The sequence below is a fragment of the Vidua macroura genome, chromosome 2, assembly GCF_024509145.1.
Source record: "Vidua macroura isolate BioBank_ID:100142 chromosome 2, ASM2450914v1, whole genome shotgun sequence".
In the NCBI taxonomy this organism is placed as follows: domain Eukaryota; kingdom Metazoa; phylum Chordata; class Aves; order Passeriformes; family Viduidae; genus Vidua; species Vidua macroura.
In genome coordinates, this window is record NC_071572.1 from 83,243,791 (window position 1) to 83,260,238 (window position 16,448).

Here is a 16,448-nt window from a genome sequence, read left to right on the forward strand (position 1 = left end):
GGATTGGAAGTTTTTTTTCTGAAGTTCAGGGTCGTGATTTTATTCTTTGCCTGACCTTTATCCCTCAGGATGTGAACTTCACTAATGCATTATCACTGCAGCCCAGGCTGCCTCCAATCTTGATGTCACTGATTAACTCAACTTGTGTTGTGATGGTAAAAATAAAGTAAAATATTAATGCAATTCAAATTAAATAAAATAATTACATTCCACTTTGGACACCAGAAGGTCAGTAATTTCTACAACCCTTCACCTCACATCAATGTTTTTCCCCCTTTTTTGTCTGCATTGCTGTCCATTACCATAATAGCACAAAGCTTTTTTCATCTCAAATCTTGGGATGCTCCAGGTGCTCAAGCCTGTCTCTCATCTCTGATTTGTTCACTGTCCTAGGATGCAGGATATGTACATTATATCTTAATCTGATATGTACAGGTTGGGCGACGAGCAAAATTAAACATGAGTAATAATTACGAAAAGCAATAATTAAGCATTATTAAGTTGGTCTAGTTGAAATGGATTGTTTAAATATTCACACTTCAGTCTTAACCGCACTTTTTATGTGGATCACCTAAACAGCTCTCCAATTCATTTGGCCTAAATTTGGTGCCAAGTATTTACTTTGACCTGTCCTGTCAACACAGCTGTGTCCTCATGGTGTCTGAGCTGCCAAAACCAGGACTCTTTTTTCTATCACTGATTAGACTTACTATGGGCTTGCTGAAGCACCGAGCAGGGGCTGCCATAGGGTCTCTCTACGGAGTCAGACTTGATGATCCTTGCTGCAGGCAGCCTCCTTATCTGTGCTGGATCCCATGCCTGGACACAGCACCTGCAAGGGAGCTGGGAATACCAAACACTGAAGTGAATTGAATCGAGCTGGTCTGGCCTTGCATAACAGCTGCTGAAGCATGTCAGGCATGCGGTCTTTCAAATAACGACTGTGATTGAGCAATGGTGGTGTAATTATGGTGTCTCCCGTGGAAACAAGTATAGGTAACTCAGGGCAGGCACAGCGGGTGGTTTCCCCCTGGAGCACCACACACAGATGTCACAACAACACTTGTAGCCTTGGCCTTACGCCCCACCTCAGCCTATGTGTGTGGAGGACTTAAGAACTGCTCCCAAAACAGCAGAGATGGAAACTTGATTTTTCAGTGCAGGATGGGTAGGTGGCTGCTGGAGGAGTCATGCAGCACCATCACTGAGAGAAGGATTCTTTCTGTCATCTTTGAATGGACCCTTGGGGTCCACGATATGGAGAGTCTGCTGATGGAGGACCCAGTTTAGATTTAGAAATCCAAATCACACTGTGTTCTTGACTTCTTATTGTTGGAGTTCAAGGGTGGCAAGCAGGGCTCTGAGCAATGTCAGCATTAAGATAGAAGTGGCAGTGGTTACCTCAGTGGTACCTGATTGCTCATCTCCAGCAGGGCTGGGAAAAGTAAGGAACAAATGACATTACTGGGATTTGTCAGTCTGAACTCTGGGCTGGCATAGACATCAGATACCGTAGGGCTACACTGAATGGATTCCTTTTAAAACAGAGGGATAACTTTGAGAAAAGCTTCCACTTTCACTGTAGCCTTTTCAGTGATGGCAAATCTACCTCAGCCCTTGCCAACTTGCTCTACTTAATGGACTTTACATTTAAAATTATGAGCTTCATTTTAATCTTAATTTGTCTAGTTTTAACTTCCAGACACGATGTTGTCATAAACCCTGTCCGTGAAGAAAAAAAAAAAAAGAGACAAAGTAGCAGGAGCATGCTCTGGGTAAGACTAATCTCACCTAAATCTTAACATTGCAGTGCATAGCATGACTCAGATCTTTCTTTGAGGACAACACAGCCAACAGTTGGTTTTAGGCTGTGATACACTTACCTGTCTATAGACACCTGCATTAGATTGCCTGTGAGCCCACACTGACCTGCAGCTTGTTTGACCAGCTGAGCACAAGATGTGGACTGCTTCTTATTGCCACCCAGTCACTGCTAAGTGCAGTTCCATAGCAGATGCCACGAATCACCCTCACTAGAGGTTCCGATACTGGATGGTAATTTCCTACTAGTAATTGCATTTCAAACCTGACAGTTGTTAATCTACCTAATGCACATGACATTGATTTTATATGGTTCTTCTTTCTTAGTCAAATTTCAGTCTGATACCATCTCAGATGCTCCGAAGATGAACTGTAAAAATGTCAAAGAAAGGCAAGACAATGGAAGCCTCAGGGTATCAGTGGATCCTGCCAGCCCAGGCAACAATAGAGTACTGCATACAGCAGTATTTGCTGCTTTATGTAGCAGCTGTCTAGGCTGAGAAAAGTTAATCAAAACTGGAACTGTATAGAGTCACTGTCATGGACATTTCTAAGGGTCAAAGGAGGTAAATCCACATGTGCAGAGGTATACTGGAAGAAAAATAAAGGAATATGAACTGGAGGCTGTAACCCATGAACAGAGCAGCTTCATGGGAGTTGGGTCATTATCCCCCATGCTGGCAACACCTCAAGGACCTTGAGTCTGCTGGACTGGAACAACTAGGCATTTGGGCATTAAGTATAGGACAGAAGTACTTTTGTATTTATTTTACTTGCAACTAATTGCTTCCAAAACTTTGTCAGACCTTGATGAATGTTTTCTTTTTAAGCTTGCTGGGGGATGTTCCGTGGAGAGAGTCATATAAGGATGGAAAATGGTAAGCATTCATGAGAGTTACAGTAATTGTGTTTTTGCCATTTTCCTCTGTTCACACAAAGCAGAGCGCTATTTAGTGGTATGAAATTTGGGGAAGCTTTGCAAGGGCCAAGTATGGCTGAGTATGCCAGATACCCCTGACAGCAAAGACTCTCATGTTTGAAGTCTCTGTGAGTTTCTGTGGTGACAGTGGGTGGTAACATGGTGGCGGTGGTGACACTCTTCAGCAGTGTCCTTCACTGTTCTCTCAGGAAGCTGTGGATCTATTGCCTGCCATGCCAAACCTGTTAGCACAGAAAGGCTTCAATATCAAACTTTGGGTCTCTGCAGAGTAAAAGCAGGAGAAGTTGAGCACAACATTGGAGAGCTTTCTCCAGATGTAGGCAATTGCCTGTCAGAGCTGCTGTGTGGAATGGATCATGGGCTGCATCAAAAGCAAGGCAAAGGAGTGCATTCTGTCCCTCTGCTCTGTCCTGCTCTGCTGTGGTGAGACCCTACCTGCAGTGCTGCATCCATCCCCACGGTCCCAGCACAGGAAAGATATGCTGACTGGGTCCAGAGGAAGCCACAAAGATGATCAAAGGGATGGAGCACCTCTCTTACGGAGACAGTCTGAGAGATTAGGGGTTGCTCAGCCTGCAGAAGAGAAAGCTCCATGGAGTCTTCATTGCAGCCTTCAAATATCTTAAGGGGGCTTTTAAAAAGGAGTTAAGGGGACTTTTTGTATAAACAGATTGTGACAGGACAAGGGGCAGTATTTTTAAAATGAAAGAGGATATCTTGGCATGAAGACATTGGGGTTTCACTCCTATCTGGGTTGTGCAGCAGGTCTGTGCCCTGATTCAAATGCAGCATGTCAGCTTTGATCTGCCCCACAAAGGGGGATGGACAGGTCCCCAAATTAGGTCATCCCTAAATCTCTCAGGGGAGTATGTTTGAATCAGCATCCAGCAACTGTGCTTTAACGAGAGCCCTGTTCTCCTGGTGCTGGGGTAATGATAGCTTTGGTAAGTACAACCTCACACACTCCCACTCAAATCACTGCTGCGTGAAAGACTGAAAGACTCCTGTGGGTGACAGCCTAGGGCCACAGTCAATAGCAATGCTTTTGATTTTTAAACCTTTTTTTTTTTTCCCTTTTCTAGACAGGTTATAATTAATATTTCATGGCAGTCTCTAGAGACATAGGAGAGAATTTCTGGCCTTGGTTTAACAAAGTATATCAACAGGACAGCTGTGCATTGGAAGGTTAGTGTGCCCAGGTGTTCACTAACACTAGCACAAAATAGGGAGTAGAATATCAAAGCCATATTTAGAGTTCAGAGCTGGCAGTCTTCCTCCCGAGCCAAGGCAGTTGCCTTGGTGCAATTCAGAGTCTTGTGGCTTCTTGCTGAGCTTGCTGCAGTAATGCACAGTGGCATCAGTGGAGCTTCTCACCTTGTGCATGCACATGCTGGATGTAAATCACAGAGCAGCACCTTGTTTTCATTTCAGCAGCTCACTTGGCTGTGAGGGTTACTCTGCTGCAAGATATTTTGGTTATGCCAGTAAATATCTCTCTTTCAGTAATGCCAGGTGTTTCCACTCACAGCAGCTCCCACAACCACTTTGGAAAGGTACTGTGATTGTGGTTCCTGCTGGCTCTTGTGGCTGGATTGCAACTGACCCCGGTAAGATGCTGCATAGCTGCTGAGGGAAGTATAAAATGACAGCCATCCATGAGCCATCACTATGGAATTCTCCTGAATCTTTAATTCAGCTCACATCCTAATGATCCATTTCACTGGGACATGTTCTCAGTCCATCAGACTTCAGGCTAGAGTCCAAACTCACTATTTATCTAGGTTTCTTGTCTTCCAAGCCATTAAGAATTTATGCAAACAAGGTATTGGGGGCTTTTCTGTACTTATCTGTGGCTTGAATAATTTGGGATCTTGCCTTCAGCATTTTAGGATTTTGTGTCCCTGCAGGCAAGTTTAGGATTAGTTTCCAGCACCTTTCTGTTATCACAGTCCTCTGACTTCTCACACACCAGTTTGTGTATGTCACACGCCATCCTGTTGCTGAGCTAGGGTAAAACCTTGACATAGTAATTTAACAGGTTTTAGACAAAATTCCAATAGTCTGTCTGGCACCTCTATTTTCCTATCTGGCTTTTTTCTTTATATATATAGTGGCTATGTAAATCCTTCTTAGTGAATAGTTAAGGGCTGTTGCTTTACCTTGCTTACCTGTTACTGCCCTACCAGGTTTTATAGAGGGGATGTCTCACACATTCCCAGGCTGAGGGATCCACTGGCAGATACTGCAGTGGGGAGAGACATGCAAAAACTTTTGCAGTATGAAGGAAAGCTTTGTAAAGCATACAAGGAATGGTGCAGAACTGATATTACTGCTGCACTGCTGTGGCAGTTGCACTGCTTTCAGTAATTTGTATTTTAGGGGTTGGATGTGCTCCCCAGGGATGATTATGCTAAACCCCTTGCTATGTAATGGAAACAGGTCTGCTTACCTTTTTTTTTTTTTTTTTTTTAATCAGGAAAATCAGGAATACCCAATCTATCAGACATTAATTTGTCTTCCTTGTGGTCAGAAAAGTAAGTGACTTGGGAACACCCTAAGTGTTGGAGCAGGATTATAGCTTTGCTTTCAGGTGAAATACCAGGGGAGCCTGAAAGCAACCACTGCTGGGGCCCAAGGTGTCCCGTGGTCACCACCACAAGATTGTACTCCATCACCATGTGACTTCAATCACTGCTGACTTCAAACTCACATATTCTCCTTGCATGAAGAGAATGCCTCTTTATTTCTTTGTGAGGAATTTAATAAATCATTAGTGGAGAAAGCAAAGAGCAATGCTGTCTGTGGTATGCTCTAACTGCTGAACACACCGTGGCCTTTCAAATGAAACTCCACATTTAATCGTGGTTCTCTTCTAGTGCAGTGGTTGGCAAATGCTCCTGTTTCTCCACGTGCTGCAAGGGGATGAGGATGGCCGTTCCCTCTGTGATATTGCAAACATCCCAGCTGCGAGGGAGGAGGTTGTTCTGAAACAAAGCCTTGGCCAGGTGTGAAACAGCAAGGATTGTGCCAAAAGTAAGAAGCACAGTGAACGTTTTAAAGGGGAAGAGCTGGCTGTAGGTCCCATTCACCAGAGAGCAGGCTGGGTAGTGGATGACAGGGGGGATGCTCAGGGTAGGCTCCCCTGCCAGTAGCCTCAGCAGAAGCCCAACCAAGAAGCCAGCAGCTGATCCATAGGTGTTCGTGCTGGGTGCAAAGAGGGCACAGCAGAGCTGGGGGAAGAGGAGGGCGTACACCAACTCCCCACTGAGGAACCAGAGGTTGTAGACAGAGCTGGAGTAAAAAGCCAGACCAGCAGCCCCAGCCCCAAACGCTAACATGGAGGTCCTCATGGCCCACAACACCTCTGTCTCTGAAGCCTGTAAAGCAGAGATTGCAGCATTAGAGACACTGTGTTTTCTGGAGGGATGGCCAGCACTGCTCTGGCCTGGGCTGGTTCTCCCCAGGCCCTTGATGCTTTCAGGCACCACTTGCCACCAGCAGCCAGGCAGGGCAGATACCCCTGGAAGGGCCCTCTGATTTTAAGGGTCATGGTTTTATGCTGTTTCCATTAATACCTTAGTCAAAATTTTATACTAGTCTTGTTAGAATGAGCAAAGGTCACCAGTATGAGTATTGGTACCCCTACCAAGGATATGAATACCCCTGGCTTATGTCTGGAGCTCTATCTCCAGAAACCAGTTCAGCAGCTGAAGGACACACACCTCCAGTCACAGACTGATTTAGAAATAGCCTTGAAACAAGACTGTCTTTAATGACACCAAAACTACTGAATGCTGCAACCACGTACCTTTTTCCTCAGGATTTTCCTGTAGATATTGTGAGCGAACATGGAACCAGTGGAGAGAAGAGCTGAATCTGCAGAAGACATTGCAGCAGCAGCGATGGCTCCCAAACCAGTAATGGAGATATATTCTGGGCAGAGATGTTGTAAAACAAGTGGTAGGATCATCGCTGACTCCCCTCTCTCAAATGGACTTGGAAGACCGTAGCTTGTTTGATTCCAGTCTTTAAAACAAAACAAGGGAAAGTCACAACAAATCATTAGTGAACATTTCTGCTGGCTTTGAAATTGTTTTTTCACAGGGGCCAGTCACAGAAGGACTAAGAACCAAGATCCACACAGTAATTTAGGACGAAGATTGATTTTTTTTTTTTTAATTATTTTGTGAACTTTAGTGATTCCCCTTAGCATGCTGCAGTTCCCACTAGATCAAAAATTTCCCTTTTCCTCAGCAGCATCTATAGAAATAGGTGTGCTCTGTGTGATTCCAGAATTGGCTCAATTGAAGGTCAACCTCTAGACACTGCTTATGAGGAGAAGAGAATTGGATGAAGTCATGAGTTCAGCTGATTTCCTTAAATGTTCAGTGATCTGGCTGCCCTTTTACCCTTGCTCACAGCCAACACAGGACTGATTCCCTGCATGGAGACTGTGAGTTTACAGGACGAACTTCTTGATTCCTTCAAGCAAGAACCTTATTAACAATCTGTAGTAATATTGTTGTGTCTTACATGTCTAAGGCATGAACATAAGGAAGCATAAAATTTCTTCTAAAATAGGATTATACAAGGGTTTAGAGAGTCTGCCTTCATCTTTCCTCAACACAAAGTCTGGGAAAAGTCATTTTTTTAAGGAAATAACTTTAAACAGGTCTTGGGGCTGTTTAAATGTCTGTAAGTAGTTGTGCAATGTAGCTCAGAGGGCTCCACATTTTCTGGACAGATTACATATCTTGGTGTCGAGGACCATGGGATGGGGTAATTTGAAGTCTCTATCAGGACTTCTTTGGATCCCGTTTTAATCACCTTTGCCAAAACTACATTGATTACTCAGAAACAAACGATTCAATTTACCTGTTGATGCTGCGACTGCCCCAATGAGCACCGAGGGGATGGCCATTGCAAAGCACCCGAGTCCAGAGAGGCAGGAGATGAGCCTTGCCTGTCCTGTCGAGGCAGCAGAGAGCACCCTTTGGAAGTAAGTCTGCCACGGGATGCTCCCAAGCACCTGAAACATTCATCAGTTATCAGTGGTACCCACCAGGCTGCTGTAGGGCATCATCCATAATAAATTCTAATTTCAAATAATCAAATTCTCATTTCAAGTGCATAAATGTTGCCCAGCATTAACTCTTGAGGATAATATTTCTGATAATTGAGAATTCCCTATTTCTTTTGTTTTCATCCATTTCACATTGGATGTGAAATTTTAATGAAAACAGGTTAATGGTTTGGCAGATGGAGAAAGCTGAAAAATGGTTGTTTGGAATTGTGAATGAAGCACAGAGGAAGTGAAAAGGAAGTTTTTCAGGAATGCAGATTTTGTAAATAAATATACCCAAACTTAGCTATTCAGCTTTTAAAATAAAACCTTAATTTTCACTTTCTTATTACACAAAATTAATCAGATAAAATCTGAAGATTCTGTCCTCACCAAACAAACTTCTATGTGTCCCTATTATCAGTTCAGTAAGAGCAGAACAACCTCCTGGAGTCTTGGCTATACTGGTAACTCAAAAGTTGTGTTGTGCAGTGGAGCCAATCACACTGTGCTTGCTGATGACCTGCAGTCATGTCATTTTAATTTGTTTGGGTTTTTTTTTTTGTTGTTTTTTTGGTTGTTTTTTTTTTCAAATAGAGGAAATTTTAGATATTTATTTATGTGTAAAAGCACACTATTGAGGCTGCAAGACCAGTGTCTCAAAAGGTAGGAAATTACTCATTTAGGTGCCAGGAGAGGAACTGGCTGCCTGGACGGTCTTACTCAAGAGGTATGTTCCTCCATGTGGGTAAAGGATAGAGTGTCCCTATGGCTTCTTTTCATCCCACAGCTGAGCCCTGAGTCTCTCCAGTCCATTTAGGTTGCTTCAGGGGGTGCTCTAGAGACAGTTTTACACCTCCAGCCTGTGTCAACTGGCCATGCAATGGCTCCTGGCTGGTAGAACTCACAGACAGAAAGTCCCTGCACAATTCCTCCTCCCAACCACTTGTCCAATAAATACTCCGTACCAAGTAGAAGAAGTCATCCAGCCACCTTCCAAGATACTGTTTCTCTATCTTCCCAATCCAAGGGTCTTGGTAAGATTGATGGGTTGCAGTGTAATAAATACTTTCCGTTGCAGAATTCACCAGGGCAAAGGGGATACAGATCCACTAGGATAGAAATGGAAGTTGTTAACCATTTTCCCAGTGCCCTTGTTCTTGGAGAACAGATACTTAAGGTAGATGTGGAATGTTGAGTTACATAAGATTAAGCCTAGACTTAGAGTCTTCCTTTCTCCCCCTTCCTTAATCTAAATCTACATGTTTCTGGTTCATGGCATTATCAAGAACATGAGTCTGTATTTCAGGTTAATTGGTACTTTCTGTAGACAGATCTGTCTCCATTCAAAATGGTTCTAGACAGGTTCTGCAAACTTCAGTTTTGTGAAGGCCTTTTTGTGTTCACCCAGCAAAGCCAGTGGCTTGCGTGAGCACTGTCTGAAATGCATAACGTACAAAGACTTACAAAGACTGCAATATTTTTCAGGAAACATGTTTTTCTAAAGGGGAACCGCAGGTCAAGGAAGTTATTTTTCGCCTGAGACATGCTGAAAAGAAGAGCAGGAGTTTTCCCTTTATTTAGAAAACTACCAAAGAAATGCACTTGCCAGGCTGAGGGTAATGAAAACCATCTGGATGACATCAGTGTAGGCAACAGAGTAGAGGCCTCCCAGCAGAGTATAAAGTATGACAGTACAAGCCGAGATGGTGATAGCCAAAGAGCCTCCAATATCCAAGATGACCCTCATTGTTGTTCCTGCAGACAAGGACAGCAGTCAAGTATTTTAAGACAGATTTCATATGTGCCGAATACAGGATAAATGAGGTTATGTTATTCCCCTGGTGCCAGTACAACATACTGTATGAAAAATGCAGTCTACAAAGAGCGTGCACTATGGGAATTCAAGAGAGCCCACGATTCCTTCCTGCTCTTACTGCTTCACCTTGCTTCAGGGCCATTGCCTTTTTACATCTGCTCTCCTGCAGGCAAGAGGAAGGTACAAACTCACATTGGAAGAGTTATCTATTATAATATAATGAATATATAGCACTATTTGTTTTAAGCCTGAAAACATATTTTCTAGAAATGAGAAATGCTTGTTCCTCTCACAAAAGGAGACATGAAGGACAGCTTTCCACAATTCCCAAAGGTGTACTATACTCTGTCAGTCCATGTGACCTTTAACAAATATAACAGGAAAGCAAGTATTTACCCAGGGATGCCAGGATAGCTGCAAACCAGAACACCTCTCCTAGCAGTGGTGGAATGAAGAGTAAGGTTCCCATCATGTTCCCATAAATTTCTTGAAGGGGGTCCATCACAGTCACGTAATTCTTTGATCTCATTGGACTTACAAAGAAGAAACCACCTATCAGAAAGAAATTACATTTTGGTAGAATTTTGCATGTTTTATATTCCAGGAAAAAAAGAGGTAAGAGCAATATGGTATATGTGTATCAGACCCACCTAGTAAATTTGTACATAATGGACCCTAGAGAATGATGCAGCCAACCAGACACCAGGATTTAAATTCACTTGCTAAATGTAGGATTCCATCCATTTGAGAGTTCCCATCTTATAAAGGATATTGGCTTGAAGCTTATATATATGGCCATCCACTTTTTGGCACATCTAGATCTTTCTGGAGGGGCTACTGGAGGCCAGGGAGTGGGGTGCCCTGTGGCAGTCCAAATGGCACAAAATACCTGTGTGACTGTAACAGGAATTTAGCTCAGAGGATACCCATATATAATCTCCTCTGCATCCTCAAAGACCTACCAATCTGAGACATAAAGTTTCCTGAAAAGCATCCAATGGAAGATGTCAGTAGACAGAGTGAGTCATTGAAGACTCATATTTGGCTAAAAAGGAGGCAAAGTTTTGTCCTTGGTCATGTGATGCAACCTGTTGATATATGGTCCTTTTCTGATTACATTTTTCATTTTGGTGGCTTCACTGTCTCTTCCTAGAATTATATTGTTTTAATCTGCACACTGAGCGGAATCCCACCCACTTTCATCTAAATATTGGACCTCAGATGTGCAGCCATCTCATTAAAACCAAAGAATACATATTGTGTCTAACCCTGAAGCCAGCAGGACTGCTTGTCTGGGCACTACTGACCTGAGCAAAGATTGCAGGATCAGACCTGCACTCCTCAGTTTCATTAGTAGGAATTACTCACATAAGCAGTCCTTGCAATATATTTCCAAGCTTGATTCATATTCATGTCAGTTGGACTCTTTTCTTTGACTTGAGAATAAAGGTTATTGTTCTTTTAGAAATTCCTGTGTAAGGTCTGCACAGGTCTCCTTGCTTTCATCATCCTGTGTCCCTAGGAGAGTTATAGTATAACACAATGTGGCCTGAAAGCAACTTTGGTCTTGGCAAGAGAGCTGAACCTCAGCATGAGTCCAGTAATTCTCAAAGTTAGAAATGGCAACTCAGGTGTAGAACACTGCACACTTAGCTTAGTTTAAAAAAAAAAAAAAAAAAGATCAGCTACAAAGTAGCATAAGCTGGATGCATGACACATTCATCCTGAGATGAGACTACTCAGAAGAATGCATTTTAGTGGAAAAATCAAGATACTATTATTTCATCACTCAGAAATTTCAAGGAAAAAAATAGATACCAATACTCTCAATAGTCTGTGAATTAGAGACCATGTGAAAAAAGCAATATGCACAAAAAAGCAAAAGACACATTCTTCTAAATCCTCAGATAAGACTTTTGTCCTATAAATTGCTATAAGAAGGCAAAACTCTACACTAGCTCCAAGCTACCCTAACTTGTTTCAGTTAAGAGGACAGCATTATAAGTGCTTATTCTCAATATATGGGAAACTGAAAAAACAAAATCACATTTAAAATGTACCCTACATTCTCTTACATATCTTAAGATACTCCTATGATATATTTTTAAAGCTTATGTGCCCTAATAACATGAATTATTTACCAATAACAAGGGACAAGGCAAATCCCACAGGTGCCTGGACCCACAGTAATCCTTTTGAAGGCAGATAGACGATTTCAGCTGTGCTGTTGATATATGCTCCTCCAACCCAGGTGGCTGTAATCATGGAAGATGAAAAGGTCAGAATTGAGAGACATATTCTCAACTAGCCCTGCAGAACACTCTGAGAACTTGTAAACATTTTTCTTCTACAAATATTTTATCACACCTCTATTTTCTTTGCAAAGTTTTCTGGCATACAGAGATGTGCTGACTATAGGTAATTGTATTAGAATCTCACTCTAAATAATTTTTCAGCTTCAAGAATGAATATTTCTGTGTGCGTGGAAAAGCTCAATGTTTAAACATTTAGAGGCAATTTGAATATAGTAATATTTAATTACATTTTTTTTTTCTCAGAAGAAGACTTTTGCTAGAGGAAATGGAATTGCTTTTGTAGAATTACCCTCCTTCAAGAGCATTACTTATAGGGTCTAAGAAAATAGACATTAGGGAAAACAAATGCAAACAGGCAATGCAGTCAGATAACAAACCTACAACAATGATTTAAGTGTCTTAGCCATGCAAATGCCACTGGGGGATGCCTTTACAAAAAACAGGTCAGGGAAGCAAATTTCAGATTATGCCAGGCATCAAGGAGAGAAAAGTGAAGTCGAGGAAAACTCTCTCTTTAAGAGAGAGGCCAATGCTCACCATGATTGACAATTTATTTCACACAGAACTGGAGTTTTCTGTGAGTAAAATTCGTCTGTTATGTTGGATAACAGAAACTGGTTCACATTAAGACCACAGTCCTCCTTAATGAAAAGTGTTGTATTCTTTTGTCACTCTTAAATTAAACTCTTAACTCTTAACTAAACTCTTAAATGAATCTTTTTAATTTAAGAGAATATACATAAACATAAGGTTCTGCTCAGTGTGAAGAGGTTTGTAAGAATCCAGCCCAAAATGATTCATGAAACCATACTTCTTTAAAGTCACGCTTAGGCAAAAATCTACCCTGACATTAAAGGAGTTCACCTCCTTTGAAAGAAAAGTCACCCAGACCTATGCAATACATGTGTTTTAAGAATAATTTTTTAAAGTCTTTTAAGAAAGCTTACCTGTTGCAGTAAACAATCCAATGAAAACATGTATATTCCTGCCTCCAACCATGGCCATCTCTGTTGGGTTCCTATTCTGCTGATCCTTTCTGCTTTTCCAAGAAGCCCAAATTCCAGTAGCTAAAGTTAATGTAAAAAATACACTCAGAGATACTAAGCCTGGTATATTTAGAGCCATTTTCTGTTGCTTAATTTAAGTTATAGAGAGGAATAATGGCACGATGATAATGTTCTTTGATTGAGTACACAATCAGAAAAAATCAGTGGAAATAGTGGTGCCTTGTAAAGAAACTGCTGAGTGCTGGACTTGGCAACAAACAAAGCAGTATGAAACAGAGTGATAAACCCAAAAGTCTGGAGAAGCAGATGCAGAGTCTCAGTCTTTGGAAAAACACTGGCAATTCTGCAGCCTTCTCCCTTCTCCAGTAGATATCCAATCTTACTTTTGTGAGGAGCAAAGATTAAGAGCATAGGAATTAGTGTTGATATGCCTAATGGAACACTCATGTGAGGGGTATTACCAGATTGGCTTAAAGTAGGGGAGATGTTATATTTTGTCTGATATGAAATGGTATGAAGATAATCCATATTTCTCTGGGTTCTAGGCACAAGGCTAAAGCAGAAGATAGAGCTAAGAATTTGTCTGTTTAAAGCTGACTAGACTAAACTCTCAGCAATGATCAAAATAAACCTAGGAAGCAGTAAAAAAGATTTACCATTGATCAGTGAAAGGAGATATATTATGATACCCAAAGCAATCACTGGAAAGTGGTAACAAAGCGAGGTGGTGTTGGACTCTTCAATGAAACTATAGGAATTTTACAGACTTTTAAATTTTGTGAACCTCTCTGTAAACAGAAATCATTCTGGGGATAAACCTCATATATGCATTATGGAATTAAGTTGGTTACATTTGTTGCACATTTATTGTAGAATTGCCACACCAATATATTTTTTATCTTTTTATCTCTGTCAATCTTTACCATCTCTCCATTCATGGCTCTTTATAACCAATTCTATGTAAAATCTGCCTGTTTTAGGGTACATATATGGCTTTCCTGGATACCTTTGTTCATCTCTGGAGTGGGTAGCTCATTTCCATGGTGAAATCTCAGATGTTTTCATCTCAGATGTTTTCTTCTCAGATGCACTCTGAGTGAAAGGCCAAATCTTTAGGAAGATTTTCTGCAGTGTGACAGTTCCTGCAGACAGACAGAAGTGGCTGTGCATGGAAGTGACAGTGGCACAGGCTAAGCATATCCTGTCGGCAGGACATGGTAGGAACGCACAGGCACATAGGTGATAGCTGTGAGAAGAAAAGGGGAAAAGTGCAGGAACTTCATGTTGTCTGTGACATCTCTCTACACGGGGAAATGAAGGTTTTGGTAAGATATACAGTGATCTGGTGAGAAGACTCTATAATTAGTGTTTAAAAAGAAGTGAAAATTTTAAAAGATGAAAAAGCCTGACAGCCAGATGCTTACTTAACCTACCTTAGGAGAAATATTCCTTTATATTTGTAATCAAATGCTATTTTCACTGAGTAATGGCTTTTAAATTTGACCCAATTATTTTAAGTACAAAAAGGGACACTGTGCATTTTAAAGGCACATTTTTTGGGGTGGTAATTCGAAACACTCCCACCTTAAATGAATCTGCTACAAGGTCCTAGAAACTGCAGTTCCTTTGCCAGTGGCAGTGGAGCCATTGGTTTCTCTGGTTTGCCTTCCTTGCTCAAAATGGGTGTTCCACAAACTTTTAAAACAGCATACACATACTAAGTTTTTTTTTCTATGAACAAATGTTTTGCAGCATATCTTGTAGGCAGGAACAGGAAGAGGTTGAAGGTGCATGTGGCTGAGGGTGAATGCAGCCAGGTCTCAGCCTGCTCTGCAATCAGACACTCCTGGAAGGACATACCTGACCTTGCACCCTTCATGTGAGGGTCATCTGCAGAGAATGTCTGGACTGTGGTTTTTTTCATCTCTTGGGAAAAAAAACCCACTAAATTTTCAGGCATAAAATTCTCCAGAGAAACTTCATTTAAAGACCCAGAGGGGTGGAAGGCAGATGTGGTAGGACACAATATAAGTGAAAACATGACATGATGGGATGAAGGTAACTTCAGAGAGAAAGAGGATGTGTAAGGTAGTTCATCTGAATCTGGAGTGGTTTTGCTGATATACAGTGCAAGGAAGAAGGACTGTAAAAATGTAAGTTTTTACCAAGAAGACCAGTTCCTCACTGAATCTGTTACTGTACTCTTTTGCCATTAAATGACTCTCAGCTAATGCATCTATTTTGAGGAAAAAAAAAAAAAGAAATCTCACCACTGAAGAGATTTTTGCAGTGAGTTTCACTCTCTGCTCATGATGGAGGGATGCAGCTTTGGGTGCCAGCTGCTGTGCTACTCACTTCAAGCACCCAGAGTAACCCACAGGGACAAATCTTAGTGGGAATTGACTGACCTGTTTCTAGTCTTGTGAGGTAGGACAGAGTGAGGCCAGGTCTCAGACTGATGAACTCAGGGTTGCTTCTAAGAGCAGTGTCACTGTACCCAGTAGATGTTTCAGAACTTGATTTGAATGCTCACATAGAGGTGGCTGGTGTCACCTGAGATGCTATAAAAGCTCTGAGATGTCCACTCAAGCCAAGCAGAGGTTACAGTCCCTGTTGGAGACACCTTGCCCTCCTGGAATAGCAGCCAAGATATTCTGGTGTATCTTCAATGGTTCTGAGCTTGGGGGATGCAAGCCCTTTCCAGTAGCTGAAGGGAATACAAGAAAGCTGAGGAGCAGCTTTTTACAAGGGCATGTAATGACAGGACAAGGAGTAATGACTTTAAACTGAAAGAAGGTAGGTTTAGATTAGATATCACAAAGAAATTCTTTACTGTGAGGGTGGTGAGACACTGGCACAGCTTGCCCAGAGGAGTTGTGGGCATCCATCCCTGGAAGTGCTTAAGGCTGTGTTGGACAGGGCTCTGAGCAACCTGATCTGGTGGAAGGTGTCCCTGCCTGTGCCAGGGGATTGGAACTAGATGACTGTAAAGTCTCTTCTAACTCAAACCATTTTGTGACTGTACAATACTCAGCTGACCTCTTAACTCTTACACCTTATTAGTTGACTTTGATGGAACAGACTCTGAGATGGGTTGTTGATAAGAACAGAGAAAGTAGAGAAGTGCTGTTTACCTGTGAAGTTTTCTATGTATTCTGCACTGTAGTGAGCACTTACAGCTTTGTAAGTGTAAGCACTGTAGTGAGCTACTCAGCATTGAAGCTGAAGAAATAAAGATGGACAAAGCAGTGGCCTCTGTCCCTAAGACCATGCCTTTGCTCTTCCTTTCTGGATAAAATGTGCTACATTATTGCTAATGGGCTTTAGATGGCTCTCTGTGGCCCATGAGTTCAGGACAAAAGGGGTGATTCCAGGTGAGAAAGGTCCTGCAGGGAAGGGAACTTCGGAAGGGTGGCTGTCACTCCTCTGGAAAGGGACAAGCCCAAAGAGCTGTTGCTCTGTAGGAGGTTAAATAAAGCACTCT

The 16,448-nt window shown here is 41.9% G+C and overlaps 1 protein-coding gene across 1 annotated transcript; it reads right to left on the reverse strand.

Annotated features, from left to right (window-relative positions):
• Nucleotides 1-5,616: 5,616 nt before the first annotated feature.
• LOC128803794 (high affinity choline transporter 1-like) lies at nucleotides 5,617-13,082 on the reverse strand. Its single transcript, XM_053971059.1, has 8 exons — nucleotides 12,905-13,082; nucleotides 11,784-11,897; nucleotides 10,039-10,194; nucleotides 9,433-9,581; nucleotides 8,792-8,935; nucleotides 7,637-7,790; nucleotides 6,570-6,787; nucleotides 5,617-6,138 (listed from the first exon to the last, which is right to left on the reverse strand). Exons 1-8 carry the CDS (start codon nucleotides 13,080-13,082, stop codon nucleotides 5,617-5,619), a joined length of 1,635 nt encoding a protein of 544 aa, XP_053827034.1.
• Nucleotides 13,083-16,448: the final 3,366 nt, after the last annotated feature.

Bases quoted from the DNA above. Each gene is read 5' to 3' on its own strand.
- LOC128803794 (XM_053971059.1), bottom strand. From the start codon at position 13,082: ATGGCTCTAAATATACCAGGCTTAGTATCTCTGAGTGTATTTTTTACA. The intron at 9,582-10,038 runs GTAAATACTTGC...CCTTGTCTGCAG, and splicing joins AGCTATCCTGGCATCCCTGG to GAACAACAATGAGGGTCATC. The intron at 6,139-6,569 runs GTACGTGGTTGC...TCTGCTTTACAG, and splicing joins GGAAAATCCTGAGGAAAAAG to GCTTCAGAGACAGAGGTGTT.